At 33.4% G+C, this 19,351-nt stretch overlaps 1 protein-coding gene across 3 annotated transcripts; it reads left to right on the forward strand.

Annotated features, from left to right (window-relative positions):
* Window positions 1-311: 311 nt before the first annotated feature.
* Window positions 312-17,358, forward strand: LOC126736834 (protein ST7 homolog). 3 transcript variants are annotated; one of them, XM_050441387.1, is made up of 6 exons: window positions 312-522; window positions 649-881; window positions 4,828-5,071; window positions 5,199-5,454; window positions 7,096-7,365; window positions 16,606-17,358. In XM_050441387.1, the coding sequence occupies exons 2-6, from the start codon at window positions 738-740 to the stop codon at window positions 17,201-17,203; spliced, it is 1,512 nt and encodes a 503-aa protein (XP_050297344.1). In that variant the 5' UTR covers window positions 312-522; window positions 649-737; the 3' UTR covers window positions 17,204-17,358. The 3 variants fall into 3 exon arrangements, with proteins under 3 accessions (XP_050297344.1, XP_050297343.1, XP_050297345.1); XM_050441386.1 differs by lacking the exon at window positions 312-522 and having other exon boundaries at window positions 529-881; XM_050441388.1 differs by lacking the exon at window positions 312-522 and having other exon boundaries at window positions 529-881; window positions 5,208-5,454.
* Window positions 17,359-19,351: the final 1,993 nt, after the last annotated feature.

Below are 19,351 nucleotides of genomic sequence, written 5' to 3' on the forward strand. Positions count from 1 at the left end.
CCATGCAGTTAAGATCATGCGAAATCATAATATAAAAACGTAAGAAGTGAAAAAACGTAGTAAACTTCATCCTGTCCTTCTTTCTGAATATTTTCCTCTCTGAAATCCGATCCGAAACGATTACTTAAGATTACCCTAAGAAGTATGACGCAAAAAATGAAATCGAACCTCATGCGTCTTACTTCTTACGGCATACGGCAAAATATGAATAGCTCTATTTGAATATTAGTACTTTATTTTCCTTGCGTCATACGTGTTACTTCTTATTGCTTACCGTACGGAATTTATGAACCAGGCTGTAGAGTTTACTGCAATACATACAAAAACTGTAAAGTGATTCCTTACGTTACCGATCGAACCCTACCATAGATAAACAGTTTATAGGGGTTAACCCTACTTAACCAAAACCGCCATAACCAGTTAGTTATCAAATAACCGGTTAGTTTTGCCCATCCCTAATGTACAGTCACTACAGTGAACAGTCCTCTCAAAAATAAATATTAAAAAAAATAAAAGAACTAGGTATGGATGAAGTGTTCTGTTATTATTGTTTATACGAACTTGTGAATATAAAGTTTAATAACTGAAAATAATCGTAATAACGACTCTCTCTTACTGCTACATAAATCAGGAAGATTTACCTTTCAGGAAACCGATTTTAACTTAACTTTTGTGTAAAAAGAACCAATTTATAAACATTTTATAAGCAAGCATACTGAACCAGATTGCCCACCATAATGTGGGACTCTTCTATGTTTTTAAGCACCTTAACTCCAAAGTTCTATGTGGCACTAACTGGAACTTCATCACTGATATCAGGACTGATATTAATATTTGAATGGTGGTACTTTCGGAAGTATGGGACTTCATTTATTGAACAGGTATGATCTAATTCCTGAATTATATGACTGAGTAAATAATTAAAAATGGTACATGAAAGTCTATGCGTTAACTAAGTGTAAAGATTAAAATAATAAAGATGTAATTTTTGTGAATCAATTTGTTCCATATTAAGCTATTCACTGTATAAAGCATCTTAAAATATTTATATTATATAAAAATTATCATTTAAATAGATTACTGTCTTCTGAAAAATAGCTGGTAATAAAATTAGCTAGTAACACTAAAATATAAACTAGTAATTACATGCAAAGGAAAAAATATATTAATTAGTTACAAATGACTACACTAGATAGAAGAGAACAAGCATCTTGCTTAAAATTAAACTGTCATAAAAATGGTTATATTGAATCTTACTGCAAGTTCCAAAAATAAGTCTTAGGAAATTGAATTATTTACCATCAGCAGTGAAAATCTGTGTATTTTGTTATTTGGCTTTAACCTGTTTTTTTAATTTTATTAAATTCTGCATTAAGCATACCTGATAGATCAGAGATATTAATTGTCAATATATTCATTAGACATTTAAATAGAATGTTATTTTAGTTCATACTTCTAATTTATAGCTTTCACATATTAGAATTAAAAATTCTGTAAATCCTAACTAATTATTCTAAAAACAAATTTATACAAATCACTGTTGATACTACTAGGTGAACATTTCTTATGTTTTTCTAGAGGAAAAACACATTAGGCAAAGTTTAAATACAAATATTTCATTAAAATTATAGTATACATATACAGGGTGACAATTTAAAAACTTGAAATGGCCATATATTAGGAAACAAAAACTAAATAAAAAAAACACTGTAAACAGTTTCAATACAACAAAGGGGAAAGAAAAACCAGCATGTTATCTCACTCTTATCTGCAACCCCTTGGACAGGGTGAGATACACCCCTAAAATCTTAAATAGAAAGGGGGGTTAAGTGATACCTCATCTTGAAGCTCTTAGAAAATGCTTTCCAATGATACAATCAAAAGCCACATTTTAGAAATTTGTTATTATTATTTAATAAAACTTCAAAAATGGCTACCAATATACTGGTATGTATCTTAAGAATTCTAAACATGTCGAGCTCATAGGTACTTTGTATTGGTTTATGGCTTATAATAAATATTGTTTATGTTTATAAATATTTCCATTTTATTATTACAGAATTTACTTACTAAAAGTAACATGTACTAGTATTATTATTTTAAGAACAATTGACTTTCGGTTAAGTTTAAACGAAAAGTGGCACTTCTTTTCTCTAATAATGGTGTACAACATAGCTGAATGTGTAGACATTATTTTCATTTATGGTTCCCAGGATAAATTTTTGAAGCCTGGAGTATGCTTGTCAACTAGTAGCCAAATTAGGAACCATCCTAGAAACTGGTTGTGTCATGAATAAAAAGAGAAATCGATGGAGATTAGTCGATGAAACAGAGTAAACTGAATTTCTGGGTCAGTTTTCAATGTATTCTACTTTATCAGCTCATCAAGCAGATGTAGCAACTGGATTATCTTGTCAATCAATAAGAAAGGTACCTAAATTTCATAAATTTAAACCCTATAAACTGCAAATACTGCAAGAACTTGGTGACAGCAACCGGGACAGAAGAATCCAGTTTTGTGAAATATTGATAGATAGAATTATGGCAGAACCTCAACTAGTTAAAAATATTTGCTTCAATGATGAGTGTACCTTTTTAAATAGGCATGTTAATAAGCAAAACTGTTACTGATGTATCACTCAACCCCCTTTCTATTTAAGATTTTAGGGGTGTATCTTACCTCGCAAAGGTGTTGCAGATAAGAGTGAGATAATATGCTTATTTCTGTTTCCCCTTCGTTTTATAGATACTGTTTTTAGCTTTTTTATTCAGATTTTCTTTCCGAATATAAGGCCATTTCAATTGTTCGTATGTAGTAGTTGTAATGGTAACAATTAGTATTAGTACAAGAGTATCTATTACAAGCCAAAATAATGTAAATCTTTTTCCCTGCTTATTCATATTATTCCTTATTATTATTATTATTATTCCAATATTATTCCTAAAATATTCCCATATACTACATACTATATTTTAATTTTTGATTTAGCTAAGGTTGTAATATTCTTAGGTATACATGAATTATATTTTCCAATAGTTTAATGTTTCTTTGTAATGAACCTGGAATTTTAATAATTTAAAACAAGAATAATGATATACAGAAAGAAATAATTAATGAAAGAAAGAAATGTTTATTTTGCACACTTGTTGTATTTAATTATAAATTTTATGTGTTGCTTTAGTGACCCAGTTCAATTGTGTTAACTTTTAAGGGTTAAGTTGGATAAGGGATCAATTAAAATTCAAGCTCTTCAAAGCTTTTTTTATTTTAATGCCATTTGGTTTATTAATTTTTGAGGATATCAAATTGCTGGTGTGTAAGCAACAAAAATGATGGTAATAATTAAAATAATTGTTTTTTGTTGCTTACACAACAGCAGCTTGATATCCTCACGAACTAATAAACCAAATGGAATTTCCAAAAAAGTGCAGCTATGTTCCACTTTTTACAGTCTAACAAACAGCTTTAATTTTTCGGGGCATGGCAATCATCTTGTAATGAAACTATATCAATTTATGTTAATCCAATGATAAAACTATTAAAATTGCAATTTTACATAAGAAAAAAAAAGATTTCTAAAGATGGTTGGATAAAATTTTAGAAACAAGTAAGAACACTCAATATAAATCCTATCATAATATAAAGTTAAACTAGAAAAAAGATACAATAACTTTTTTACTTAGTTTTTAATATTTTCTATAGTAACATTTAGCTTTTATTGCTTCATGGCATTTTTTTGGCATTTATATGGGTGGTTCACTGTTTTAATAGCCTTGTTTATGTATATCATATATGTTTTTATATTTTTGATCAAGCATTTTTCTGACAATTTCCCAAAGATTTTCAGTCGGGTTTGTCGCCTGGGGCCAAGCAAAACACTGATATTATTGTTGACATTTTGCAGTTCTATATTACATGTAATCATTGTCCTATTACACATAACTTTATTCATTATTCCGTCTATTTTATGCTATGAGCCAAAAAACAACACTGAAGCTCCTTCATGCTTAACAGCTCAATAAATTTTTTGTGCAATGAATTCTTTTACTGCAATTTTTTTAAATATTGGTGTTACTATTATACAGCTCTCAATGCCTAAGCTCATTATTTTGGTTCCCAGATGTTGCCATAACTTAAATAGTTAATTTTAACGCACAATTTGTCACCACTCTTATAATATTAGAGAAATGAAAAGACTAAAAGTAAATATTTCTTGCTTAATTTTATTCCAATTCAAAGATGAAATCATTTTATTTTAGCTAGTATTTTATAAACAATAGAGAAAAAAGGCAGTTTTATAAAAAGCTTCCATATTCGGGTAATTTTATGGTGCTGAATTTTCCTTATTTTAAGCATTTGGTAGAAGTATATTCTGTTAAATTTACCAAATTATATTTATAGATGATTTCACATAGCTTTAGCATAATAGCCCTCATAAATGTGCCATTCAAATTATTTAATTCCAAAAATAAAAATAGCCAATCAATAAATTCATCAGTATTAGTAATTATTAGAATTATGCAATATAGATAAGAACACATACATTCCGAAATAATTAAGGAAAATGACATTTATTGTAAATTCAACTTAAAACATAAGACCTGCTTAAAATGGTAAAATTGATTTTTATACTGGCTTTCACTATTTTAGATCTCTAGATTTACAGATTAGAAACCTGTTTTTTTGTCTAGTAGAAAGTTCAAAATATTGAACTAGTTGCTGAGTCCAAGAAATCTGCTTTAACTGTTACAATAGAGCTACTACAGTAACTTAAATAACATTTTTCAACATGGTCTATTGTCAGAAATATATGTTTATCCTTTTAGGTTTCCATTAATCACATAAGTCCGTGGATCAGCGGAGATTACAGAGAGGACAATGTAACCACAACACAAACAACACAGACTCCAGTACCAGAATGTAAAGTTTGGAGGAATCCCTTAAGCTTATATCGTGGAGCAGAATACCAACGATTCTACTGGGCTACTAACAAAGAACCTTTAACTTATTACGATATGAATCTATCTGCTCAAGATCATCAAACGTTTTTTACTTGCGAGGCTGACGCAGGTATATTTTTCCTTTTATAAAAATTAATTAAAAGAACAATCCAAGTTTAATCGTGTCAGAAGTTTATGTTTAAATTTATTAAAATTATTTATTGTATTTTTTCCTGTTTTACTTTATAATATTTAAGGTAAAGCAGAATATGAAATAATGCAAACTGCATGGCGAGAAAGAAATCCACAAGTAAGGTTAAAAGCAGCTCATAATGCGATCGAAAAGAATTCCGAGTGTGCGACGGCTTATATTCTATTAGCAGAAGAAGAAGCTACTACAATAACAGAAGCTGAAAAGATCCTTAAACAGGCTTATAAAGTAGCTGAAAGCAATTATAAAAGGTCCCAGTCACTACAACATCAGGGAGCTCTTATGGAGGCCCAGCATAGAAGGTAAATTTATTGATAAATAAACATTTTATCATTAATTTATTTAATCACAGTTAAATCACAAATCAGTAGTATAATATTTCTTCAATTTATGTAAGATATATTTAACCATATAAAAAGTTTTACAAGTCATTATAAGGGCCAAATTACGGACCAGCTGGTAAAGTTTCTGTGTTATCAGGCAGATAAATTCTATCCTGGCGGTAAACCTACCAATAGCTGTAGGAGGAATTATGAACCAAATTTTAACCTGTTGTTAACTAGCAGAAGGTTTACAGTTTGGCAACAACATAATTGTTGTGGCCGGTATAATAATCTTAAGAAAAAAAGAAGTGTTTGGTTTTTAATTTGTGATAATAGTTATAGATACTTGTATACTTGTTTTGTGCCAAATCCGATATTCTTTCTGTTAGTACTAGTATTAATACGTATTTGCATCTTTGCTGATTGTTTGTAAGTATCCCACCAGACATTTGCCAGTGAATCACAGTACACAGCTTTTTAGAAACTGTATACTGTGCAGTGAATTTGGCAGAATTTTAATCAATTTTCGTCGGTAAACTTTTCTGAAAAAGAAGTTATTTTGCTCTGTAATTTAGTAAGTCAATATGCGGATACAATTGAATAAAAAAAAACTGATGCAACATCTTGGAAAGAAAAAGATCAGGCCTGGGAAAAATTGACAGCAGAGTTTCATGTAAAAAACCCTATGGTGGTTTTTACCCTGAATAATCTTCGAACAAAGTATGAGGGTATAAAAAAAGATCTAAGAAAAAAGTAGCCAAGAACAAACAGGAAATATTTAAAACTGGTGGCGGTAGTGCAACCATAACATCTCTTACCACCTATGAGGAAATAATTTATAATTTAATAACACTGAGTGTTGAGGGGCTGTCTTCAAGATATGATGGTGATAGTAAGTGACAGAATATGGTGGATCAAATTTGACGTTCCTATATGGGATTTCTTAGATGTATGTTTTCTTTTTGTTTCTCAGTCATATAACAGTGACATAGCCAGCAAAGGGCAGGTGAGGGAAGGGTGTAACCTTAAGTCGGGCATTATCATATTAAATAAAGAGAGATTTAACCAGATAAAACATAACAAAATACTCTTACAAATTAATAACAAAATTTAGAATATTATACACAAACTTCTTGTAAAACTATGCAAGCTCCAACTCTTTGAAAAATTTGAGGTTATAAATTTCCTGGTAAACCTTTTATACTCTGCTTTTTTCTGTTGTTAACTTATTCTACTGGTAAGCAAGAATTATCCCGCTGGTAATGTTACCAATTAAATTTTTAATGTTACCAGCAGAATAACTTTTCCAGACACTTCACCAGCCGGTCCATAATTTGGCCCTAAAGGTGTTATCAGATCTAAAATTATATTACAAAATTATTTAAAAGGTATAAAAAGTGTTATTTCAAACCATCTTTAAAAAAAGAATTAAAAACTGAAATTAAAATAAAATTTTAACACCCTGTATCTTAAAAACTAAGGTTACGAAATATCCTTTTCAAATTATGAGATATCATGAAGGAAGACCCCATATAACTAACTGTAACAAACACACTTACTTGAATAAAAAGTAAGAAAGATATGCAAAATATTCGCTTAGTTTTTGTTATTCGATTTCAGAGATACCAACGTTTTAATATACATAAAAAGACGACTGGCGATGTGCGCAAGACGACTTGGAAAATTAAAAGAGGCAGTCAAGATGTTTCGAGATTTGACGAAGGAAGTACCACCAATTATGAACGTACTGAATATACATGAGAATCTCATTGAAGCTTTATTGGAGATGCAGGCTTATGCTGATGTTCAGGCAGTTTTGGCAAAATATGATGACATTTCATTGCCAAAATCTGCTACTATATGTTATACGGCAGCACTATTAAAAGCAAGGTAAAAATTACAAGAATTTGTTATTCAGTTTTTTTTTGTTTTTTAATTTTCTCTCTTCTCTCATATATAATATGTTTTAGATAAAAGGTATATTTTTTGTTTTTCTGTACAATAAAATTCAGTAATAGAGACATAGAGAGTAATAGGTCTACACAACAGCATATAATGTTTAATATACAAACCTGATGACTTTGAGCTCCATGAAAAAGTTCACATGTGTTAAAGGTAAAGCTCAAATAATAAACTTTTAAATAAATTCTGTAGTCAAAAAATGCAAATTAAACATGGAACCCATATCCAAAAGAGCTTTATATAATCATATATTATCTAATTTTGGTTTTACTTTACGTGCAACTTTTGTATTTCTTTAGCAAAAAGTCTGCTAATATTATATATTTTTGTATTTCATTAGCAGTAAAAATAATAATGTTATAGTTAAAATTTCAGGAATAAAATTATTAGTTGTTTATTTAATGTTTTATCAACAAGAACCAATTTACTTAAAAAAATTAAAATAAGAACTTCAACTGAGGTTGCCCAATTTTCTATTCTTAAATATGAAAAGTGCCGATGTGTGTTATCATTAACAATGAAAAGAGGAAATAAATTAAAGCAATCTTCTAAAAAAAAAGCGCATTTAAGAAAAAAAGTAGTAATAGTTTAGTTACAGTTATTACTTTAGACGTTGGCGCATCGAAAACGAAACATAGGCATTTACTGGGAGTTCATTTTTTTTTAGGAAAACGCTCAGATCCCGTCGATTTTATTTTCGAGGGAGATACAAGTTTGGTGAAAAATCACGTTAACGCGTGCAACCCTCTGGGCGGGGGTGACACCACCACTAAAACCTTAAATGGAAAGGTGGTCGAGTGATACCTTATTTTAAAGGTCTTTCAATTTCCTTTATAATGTAAAATTCATGTACTTCAATTCAGTAGTTTTGGAGATTTATTGATTTAAAGCTTAAATAAAACTAATACATCATCATTAGTGGAGATCAATACATTTGGCAGGAAAGCAATTTAAAGATGAAGAGTGACCTGACCCGTCAGACAAGTAAATGTTGGAAATGACCACTATGACTCTCCATGCAGTAATACAGATTTTGCTCAACACATTGCCGCACATTTTGCAATATTTGAGGAATAATTTGAAGGCACTCATGAATTGTCTTTTGTTTGCTGCAAATCTTCTAACGATGTTGGCTGCGTAGCATAGATTTTGCTTTTTAATTGACCCCACAAAACGAAATCCAAAGGTGATAAATCTGGCGATCTTCGGGGCCATTCAATGGCACCTCTTCGACCAATCCATCGAAACGTCAGATCTAAATATTGTTGAACACGTGATGCGTAATTAACTGCTAGTCATGTTCGATGCTGCCACCCTGTATAATAGTTTATATTTATGTTATTAGTTTTTGAAAAATCTATTTAATGCTTTAATAAAATAGAGGATAGTTCATTTTTTATCCAACACTTCTACACCATACCATACCTACCATGTTCCACTAAACGTCAATACAGTGCATATTGTGACGTTTAACCTATCCACCGTTAGTAAAACGCCAATTTATTGAAAAATAAAACAATTAAGAAAGAAATTTCCAGCAGGGAAATTCTCAGTATACACTATGGTATCTCTAACACTCTTTTGATATTAGCCATTAATAAATGGCATTTCCTTCTCTGCTATTGACAAATATTTCATGCTTAATATAAAATATAAAAATTAATATTGAAATAAGCTGCTAACTTTTGTGCGTTATAGGAAAAAACTAGCAAAAACGTAAGAATCGTTGCATTATTTTCGTGTTTTACCGCTGCAAACCTTTCAATTTTTAAGATAAAAATCCTGCCGTTTTATTTTTTCTCTCCTTAATTTCTATTTGTTTCATATATAATATGTTTTAGATAAAAGGTATATTTTTTGTTTTTCTGTACAATAAAATTCAGTAATAGAGAGTAATAGGTCTACACAACAGCAAATAATGTTTAATATACAAACCTGATGCCTTTTAACTCCATGAAAAAGTACACAAGGAAAACAGAAAGTAGTATTTTTTCTTATTGCATCCACATATCCAATCGTTTTCTGAGTACATTTGGCGATTAAATTAAAGTCCGTCTTTTGTAATATTTCCCACAACTTGCAACATCTTTTCATTAGTCGGATCAGGATTTTTTCGTAAGTACAGTTTACGAATTTTTTTTTATTGCGCCATAAGGCCTATCTAGACATATATATATTTACCCCGGGGAGGACCGGGGTGGAATAGCACTTTGGTACGCTCTGCCTGTCGTAAAAGGCGACTAAAAGAGCAACCCCTTTGTTGGTAGATGTTGCCCACTTGCATCGCCCGGTTCAATACTACCACATAGGACTTAGGCGGCGTGAAGTGGTTCCATGGAACTCACGTTTCGCCGCCATGTCGATGTGTCCGGTTTCCAAAGGGGAAATGGAGAAAAAAAGTAAATGCATGATGGCGCCCTCACGACCAAAACATTCCGGAGGTAAACTCGCCTCCCATTCGGATCTCCGGGCGGAGGCTCGTCGGGAGAGTCCATCAGGCGGATCAAAAAGCCTTAAAATCAATTTCTGCAACATCAGAGGCCTAAACACCAATATTAATGCAGTACACCAATACCTGCAATCAAATAAGCCTCACATTCTGGCATTGGCAGAAACAAAGGTGAAACCTTCAACAACAAATGTTCACCTCATTTATCCTGGATACGATCTACATACCCGATTTCGACTAAACTTTGGATTGGCAGTATTTGTCAAGAACGATTTGAGTTGCCAGCGGGAGGAAACGCTTGAACCTGCGGACTTCGACATCATGTGGTTCAAAATAATAGCCAGTGGTGCCACGAAATTTATCTGCTGTATCTACAGACTACCAAGCGACACCCAATATAGACGGCTTTTTTTGAACCTGGTTGATTGCATTCACCATCTGCAAATTGACTACCCAAGCGCAGAAATCATCGTCATGGGTGATTTTAACGTTCACAATATCAACTGGCTGCGCTTCTGCAACAAGAACGACGATGAAGGACGAGAAGCTGAGCTATTTGCCACCATATGCGGGCTTACGCAGCTTGTGGAGGAACCTACCAGAATCCCCGATCGAGACGGCGAGTTCGCGAGTCTCCTAGATCTGGTCTTGGCTTCAGACCTTGACTCGTACACAGTATCAGTACATGCCCCCCTAGGAACATCGGACCACAAATTGATAACAGTCTTTTGCCAGTTGGGGGTTAAAAGGCAGGATCCTCCGATGCCGCGGAAGGTATGGCACTATAAATCAGCAGAGTGGAACCATCTTCGGGAATTTTATCGCTCATTCCCTTGGAAAGAAGTCTGCTTTAGAACCAATAACATCTCAGAATGTGCAAACCAAATTACAGAGACGATCTTGGCAGGAATGGAAGCTTATATCCCTTTTTCTACTAAATGCGGATCAAACAACAAGCAATGGTTAAACCTGAATTGCAAAAAGGCAGTAAACACTAAAAACGCAGCATATCGCAAATGGCGTCAACATCCTTCCATCGAAAATCGGAGGAACTTTTTAGCCTCCAGAAATAGCTGCAAGCGAATTATTGATGAATGCAAAGAAAGTCACAACAACAGGATCAAAAACAAACTGCTAAACTGTCCAAATGGAACAAGATCTTTCTGGTCGGTATCGAAAGCCGTTAGTCAAGGATTTGCTAAGTCGGCCTTGCCACCCCTAACAGCAGATGATGGTTCTATCGCGGTAACAGCAAAGGAAAAAGCCAACTTACTGGGTAAACTCTTTGCATCTAATTCTACTCTGCACTCGCAAGGCAAAACACCGTCATATTTACCAAGGGTGAATTTATCGATGGGAGAAATTCGTTTCCCCAACAAATTATAAATAAAATTTTTAAAAGCGTAGACACCAACAAAGCTTCTGGACCCGATGGAATTCCAGCCCTAATACTAAAACGTTGTGCAGACGAATTGACTCCTCCCTTATGTAGACTGTTCACGGCATCGTATAAGCAGGGCCAATTTCCAACAAGCTGGAAAACTGCGAGAGAGTGCAAGCTGTACCCAAAAAGGGTAAGAAGACAATGCCCTTCAATTACTGCCCGATTGCACTAGTTCCAGTAATATCGAAGATTATGGAGAAAGCAGTCAACCAACAACTGTTAAGATATCTGGAATCATCTGGACTAATCAGCGATCATCAATACGGCTTCCGAAAGCTTAGATCCACTGGCGATCTTCTGGCCTACGTCACACACTTGTGGACGGAGGCCATGACTACTAACCAAGCTCTCCTCAATCGGCATACAAAACTCATTATTAAATTGGATTAAAAGTTTTCTTGAACAACGAACAATCCAAGTAGCCATCGATGGATACCTCTCCGACAAATTTAACATTAACGCTGGAGTCCCTCAAGGATGCATTCTATCCCCCACCCTTTTCTTGGTATATATCAACGATTTGCTGTCAATCCAATCTACAGCTTTGCGGACGATAGCACACTTATTTCCACATTTAAGTCCGCCAAACCAACGACAGCCGCAAGTTCTCAGAATCTTAGGCAACAACAAGTAGCTTCAACCAACAACGATATTAGAGCAATCTTGGAGTGGGGCGATAACAATTTGGTCAATTTTAACGCTAAAAAAACGCAGGCTGCAGTATTTACGATGAAGACTAACCTTGGTGGCCCGAAGCTGGTTACGGCAGGAAAACATTGCCAATGAAATCATCTTTACATCTTCTAGGAGTCGAGGTCACCAACAGTGTGTCCTGGCATGACCACGTTGCCGAGGTCGCCAGGGCGGCTTCCAAAAAACTCGGAGTGCTTTTCAATACGAAAAAACTGTATACACCAGAACAGCTGCTGACTCTTTATAAGGCTCAAATACGCCCTTCCCTCGAGTATTGCTCGCATGTCTGGAGCTCTGCACCCAAGCATAGTTTAAACCTGCTGGATTCTATACAGAAGAGAGCTATTCGTCTTATCGACAAACCAGAACTGACAAAGAGTCTGGAGCACAGGAAAAAGGTGGCTGATCTCTGTTTATTCTACCGTTATTATCACGGTAAGTGCTCCTCTGAGCTGGCAGGCCTGATTCCACCCAGGGCTGTTCCGGCAAGAAGGACGCGTCTAGCAGTTGCGGAACATCGAGTCCACCAGCCTACCCCAAGGACGTCGCTGTATCGGGACTCATTCATCTGGAGAACATCTTCTTTGTGGAACGGGCTACCACCTCACATATTTCCCGACGCATACAAACTACAGCGATTCAAGATAAATGCCCACAAATATCTTCGCGCAAGCACCACTCCAAGAGTGACATAGGACTTTCCTCTTGTGCTTGTGTTTACCATAAAAAAAAATCTATTTATTTGGTCAGACTGCAGAAACTACAGCCCAGTCTCCCGTTAAAACGATATATGGTGACCGAGGGGTGATGTGACGTAAGAGGAGCGGTAATAGTGAACCGGCAGCCTTGGTTTGTATCGCCCAGTTAAGGTTATATGATAAACAACGCGGAGACGGGTTGTTTATTATGCTAAGCAAGTATTTCAACGTCGCTGAGTCGGTTTGGTTACCTGTATAGTTATCGCGCATTATACAGAGTGTTACAAAATTTAGTGCAAATATTTTAAGAGTATATCAAAATAAGACTTTTTTTTTATAAACATGTGTCCTAAAGTGCACCCCCTCAGAGCGTGAAAATTTCTTGAAGAAAATTGATTATTTGGTAACAGTAACTATAGTTATGCGTCAAATAACGATCTTCTGAAAACTTGGAAGTTTTTATTGTTTTGGGTGCTCTTGATTTTTTCCGTCCCAAAAATATTGTATTTCCAATTTTTGGGAAAGATACAGCAGAGTTTACCCTTACCAAGGCCCATACCTTACGTTTCTGATAAAAAAATTTGAAAAATCCATGAAAAAATCCAAAAATTTTGTTTCTTTTTTCGATTTAATTAATTTGATCTGTCAAAAATTAAAGCAGTCACGGCGCACTTCGTTTATTCTAATGTGATAGTTTAATCGGGTTTAATAATGGTCCCCTTTCGATTACCAACGATTTTCTCGAAATTGATTAATTGTTTCAAAAAAAAAAGCAAGAGACGAAAAGTTTAGATTTTATTATGGGTAATTAGAGATTTGACACATAACTGTAGTCATAGTTCCAAATACTCAATTTTCTTCAAGCAATTTGCACGGGCTGTAGTTCTGAGTGAGAGCATTTTAGGATACACGTTTATAAGAAAAAAAAGTCTTATTTTGACTCCAACAATACGCTCTTAAAATATTTGCACCGAATTTTGTAACACCCTGTATATAAATGGATTGTTTTTAGGGTGCTAAATAATATTTAAATAAAAAAGTTATTTTTAATTTTTTTCTGCAACTCAACAGCTGCCACTCACTATAAGGCTTATTATTTGCTTTTAATATAAATACTGTATTAGAATGAAACTCTCTGGAGCGTGCTCTGATATACAAATATGGTTGTAGTAAATCTGGCACATTGGCTATTGGATTTGGGAATTCTTACAGTGTCATCGCTGTAAGTTTTGGTAATTTTTGCTAAACATGACTGTAACAATTAGGAGGAGATACGAGTCAGAGTCTTATACGAGGCTTTTACAAAGACATAACTACCGTTACTTGGAAAAATAAAATTCTTTAAGCAGGAATTTTGAAAGAATGGCTTAAACTTTGCCAGAGACACAAGTTTTTACGCGTTTCATATGTATCAAAATCTACTCTTGTTTTAGTTACTCTTGATATTTATGTGAGTTCATCTATTATTACTTTATGATTTCAAAAATGTAGTTTGAAAATTAATTCTTCAATGAATTGTATTAAGTATTTATTTATTGTTATTACCCGTTTTTGATGAAACGGCAACAATTTGAAACTAGTTAAATATCAGGTGGGGCTATACTGGGGACCAAATTCTTTCTTGCTTTGTGCTTTAGTGGATCAAATCCTTTCTTAACCATCAAACAGTGTAGATTTTCGCAGTGTAGTACATTAGGAGTGAAGAAAAGCTTTGGCGCGCTCTGTTTCTTTTAGTTAGTTCACCAGTACAGCCATGAGTGAGCAATAGGTTCCACTTAAATTTGAAAGTTTACGAGAAAGTATATTGACTAAAAGTAGCGCCCTTAGTAAGTAGCATAGATGGAGTTCACAGGTTTAGGACGAAGAAATCAAAAACTTCCTTTTTTGTAAAGGTGCCGACGTTTCGACGTTTATTTAAGTCTTTTTCAAGGCTGTTTATTGAGAAGAAGCTTTTTTGTGAATTGCATATACAGGGTCTACTATAAAAACCGCCAAACTTTAAAAGGTGATTAAACAAGTCATTTGCAACAAAAAAGTCGTATAAAATTTTTTCGAAAAGTTGTTAGTTCTTCTGGCATTTAACATTTTTTGATTTTATCAAATTTCTTTGTTTTTTTTCATATAAACAAGAATATCTCCGTTATTCTTACCACCACATAAGTTTAGATATACCATCTGAAGAGAATTAAATTTCCTATAAGATTGGTATATTTAAGTTTTTGAGTAATTTTTTATTCCGGGTGTTATCAGAAGTTAAATGTAACATTTGGAAAATGTGCAAAATTAGTGGTATCTTCTTCGTTGCCGTCTTTCTAAAATTTGATAAATAGGGACATGTTTTTTTTTAGCAAAAACTACTGCATTTAATATGGTTTCCAATGATATACTTACTTTACTTTATTATTACTTACCAAATTTATTACTTATTTATCAAATTTTAAACTAACTAACAACTTTTCGAAAAAATGTTATACGACTTTTTGGTTGCAAATGACTTGTTTAATCATCTTAAAGTTTGGCGGTTTTTATAGTAGACACCTTGTATACTAATGGCAACAGAACAATACAGATGTGATTATACTTTGAACAAACATAATATAAATCACACATAATAGACAATAAGTTTTTTTTATATTTCACATCACCAATGTGAAAGATAAGATGCTTCTACGATATGAAGTTATTGTCTATTATGTGTGATTTATGTTTTGTTCAAAGTATAATTACATATGTGCCCATCTATATATATTGTTCTGTTGCTATTAGCATATATGCAATCGACAAAAAAGGTTCTTTACAGTAAATAGTCATGAAAAAGACATAAGTAAACGTCGAAACGTCGGCACCTTTTCAAAAAAGGAAGGTTTGGATTTCTTGGTCCTAAACCTGCGAACTCCATCTACGATACGAGAAAGTATCGAAAATGTGAGTTATAACCGACGTCTGTTTACTGGATATGTCCTCGCGATTGCCCTTTTGGACTGCGGGAGTGTGCAGAGTGTTGTTGTGGATGAATCAAAGCAAAAACTGTAGAATATGCATTGCGAAACACTCTTCATACAGCTTAGAATTGTCACTTTGTGACTATCAAACTTTTTCCGTTCATGAAAGATGGATTTGAGAATTGCGATTTGAGAACGGCCAAGATATTGAGAATTTCATGCGCAATTGGTTGGTAACTCAACCTCTAAAGTTTCTACGAGCAAGGAATTGACAAGCTTCCAAACGGCTGGGAAAAATGTGAAGAGCGTAAAAGAGCTTTTTGTATTTTTTTCTTATTAAAAAAATCTGGCTTTTTTGTATTCATCCTCTTTGTCATATTCTTAGCAATGAGGAAATAAATAAATAATAAATACACTATTTAATGAAACAAAGATACCCTTGAAAATCTGAGCAAGGTCAACAACTCTTCACTATGGTCTTTCTCTCAAAGTAACTGCTATTAAAAATAGTTCTCTATACTCCAATTTTTCAGATATTAGTCTGTCTCGTTAAATGAACCAACCTGTATATCAAATAAATTAATTCAATTACTTAAATTGTAAATTTTTTGCCGTAACCCTTGTGTTCACAGTTGGTTCACTAAAATGTCTAAATGAAAAAGATGTCTTTTAAAACAGAATTGCCGTAAAATTAATTAGAGAAAACATAGATTATATTTTAATATTATATATAAGTTATTGCATAATTATCTAGCTCTTATTTTCTGTTTAGCACTGGAATATATTAATTTTGGGACGTCAATATCAACTATTAAAAGAGGATAAACAAATACGATATTTTACAAAATGTATTACTTGTTAAAGAAAACCTAAAATGCGCCATGTCAAACTACTTCTCATTGAGTATCGCTCTAATAAGAACACTGTCATATTCTCTTTTAGGAGCGTCGCAGATAAGTTCTCTCTTGACATTGCAAGTAAAAGAGGACTGTCAAGCGCAGAACTGCAAGCAGTAGAAGCAATTCACAGAGCCGTAGAGTTCAACCCCCATGTGCCGAAATACTTACTAGAAATGAAACCTCTTATCCTACCCCCAGAACATGTGTTAAAACGGGGAGACTCTGAAGCCATATCGTACAGTTTCTTCCATTTATCGCATTGGAAAGCTATTGATGGTGCCCTCAATTTACTACACTGCACCTGGGAAGGAACTTTTAGGATGTTGCCTTATCCACTAGAACGGGGTCATTTGTTTTACCCATATCCCACATGCACTGAATGTGCTGACAGAGAACTACTTCCGGCGTTTCATGAAGTGTCGGTATACCCAAAAAAAGAACTCCCGTTCTTTATTATTTTTACGGCGGGTTTATGCTCATTTACAGCAATTTTGGCTCTTTTAACCCATCAGTATCCGGAATTGATGGGAGTTTTTGCCAAAAGTGTTGTGAACTGGGTGTCGTTGCCCGTGTTTTATCTTTACGATAAAGTAGAGCATTTAATACCACCGAACTTGTTGCAGCAGTTTATGCGAATCTAAGTTTTCTGCTTGTTTGTTTTTATTTTTTTTGTGTGTTCCAGTACGCAGTACTTGTATACAGTGTTTCAATCGATTGATGTACTTTTTTGTGGTAAGAGATAATATTTTGAATCTCTATAACAGTATTGAATAATAAACGTTTGTATGATGCAGGAGTTTTTGTAATTATTGTTTATATATACTATATGCAAAAATAACGTAAATCAGCCCTGAAAAAAATTTAATTTGAACCCGGGTAAGTTCGTGAATCGTAAAATCTAAAAACAACAGCAAGTTTGCTTTTGTTTTGGACAAAAACAGTATATATTTTTACCCAAAAGGAAGTTTTTATTCTAATTTCAAAAATATATATTATATAGGGTATCCGCGAAAGGTTGGCAAATATTGATGCTAGAAATTCTACAGCCCAAAATATATAAATTGACCCAAACATACCTTAGTCCAAAGGTTGGTAGTTTGCCAGATACAGGGTGTCAAAGTTAAAATCTTATTTTCTATTTTATCATGAATGCTTAGGAAGCCTTTCAGATTTTGGCATAAAACTAGGCATGGGAAGGTTTTCTAGTATGAGAAACAAGGCTCTGTAACTTTTTATGGCCAAACTTCTAGACTCTACAAGGTGTTTACTATAAAAACCGCCAAACTTTAAGGGGTGATTAAACACGTCATTTACAACAAAAAAGTATAAAATTTTTTCGAAAAGTTGTTAGTTCTTCTGGTATTTAACATTTTTTGATTTTATCAATTTTTTTTGTTTTTTTTTTCATATAAACAATATCTCCGTTATTCTTACCACCACATAAAATTTAGATATACCATCTGAAAGAATTAAATTTGCTATAAGATGGATATATTTAAGTTTTTGAGTAATTTTTTTTCTACCGGGTGTTATCAGAAGTTAAATGTAACATTTGGAAAACGTGCAAAATTAGTGGTATCTTCTTCGTTGTCGTTTTTCTAAAATTTGGTAAATAGGGACATGTTTTTTTTTAGCAAAAACTACTGCATTTAATATGCTTTCTAATGATATACTTACTTTTGTGATAGCTATTTGTTTTCACAGCAATATTATGGGCAAAAGAAAGAAAACCACAAAAATTGAAAATTTTCAAATTTTATATTTCTTGATTGACCAAATTTAAAAAATCAAAATTTCATTAAACAAACCTAAAATTATAATATTTGTTCAAAATGTCTTCCCTCTTGTTCAATATATTTGATGCATCTTCTTCTGACACTATCAACAACCCGTTCAAGTTTAACGCGTTTTTGTCGCATTTCATTGCAAACACACACTAATTCGATTAATTAGTCCATCTCGAACATTAATGTTAATACTATAAACATTAGATTTTAATATGTCCCCAGACATAAAAGTCAAGGCGTAAGGTCAGGGCTTCTGGGCGGCCATCTTACCGGACCGTATCTTCCGATCCATTTCTCCAATGTGGGGAGTACTTCTAGATCTATCTTCTGTAACAGCTCTCATAATCTCAGGTTCTTGTCTCCAGCGTTGACCATTTTTTGACCACCTTCTCTAATCCGCAAACCTCGAAAGGAACCAGTTTCCCCACAGCGTCTGAACATTTCTGAAAATGTATTTCTATGGGGTTGCCGTCTATTAGGAAAACGAAGCGCATACTCCCTTGTTGCCTCCCGCGAGTTTCCACTTGCGACACCGTAAATAAATAAGATGTCCCGATATTCAATGTTTATGAAACCAGGCATTATTTTTTTAAACATTTTTCAATCAAATTACTTATTTGACTACTTTAATTCGAAGTGAAAACCTAATGACAGTTCTTGTCAAATTGTAAATATCTATACTTTTGTTTTAAAATCAAGTAATACATGGTTTGTGAATTTCCTTCTTTTGCGGATTCATTGCCATTTACAAAAGAAGGAAAACCTGCCTTTTTTCTTAAAGAATGAATATCGCGATATGTTATTTGTTTACGGCTTCTCTAATGGAAATTTATGGAGTTGTTGTGTTAGAGAAGATAGATCTACAAGTACTCACCGCATTGGTGCTCAAAAGATCAAGAAATATAAAATTTGAAAATTTTCAATTTTTGTGGTTTTCTTTCTTTTGTCCATGATATTGCTGTGAAAACAAATAGCTATCACAATAGTAAGTATATCATTGGA

This window comes from Anthonomus grandis, chromosome 5 (assembly GCF_022605725.1).
Source record: "Anthonomus grandis grandis chromosome 5, icAntGran1.3, whole genome shotgun sequence".
In the NCBI taxonomy this organism is placed as follows: Eukaryota; Metazoa; Arthropoda; class Insecta; order Coleoptera; family Curculionidae; genus Anthonomus; species Anthonomus grandis.

Coding starts and splice junctions, on each gene's coding strand:
- LOC126736834 (XM_050441387.1), top strand. CDS start 738: ATGTGGGACTCTTCTATGTTTTTAAGCACCTTAACTCCAAAGTTCTAT. Junction 882..4,827: donor GGACTTCATTTATTGAACAG/GTATGATCTAAT, acceptor TTATCCTTTTAG/GTTTCCATTAATCACATAAG. Junction 5,455..7,095: donor ATGGAGGCCCAGCATAGAAG/GTAAATTTATTG, acceptor ATTCGATTTCAG/AGATACCAACGTTTTAATAT.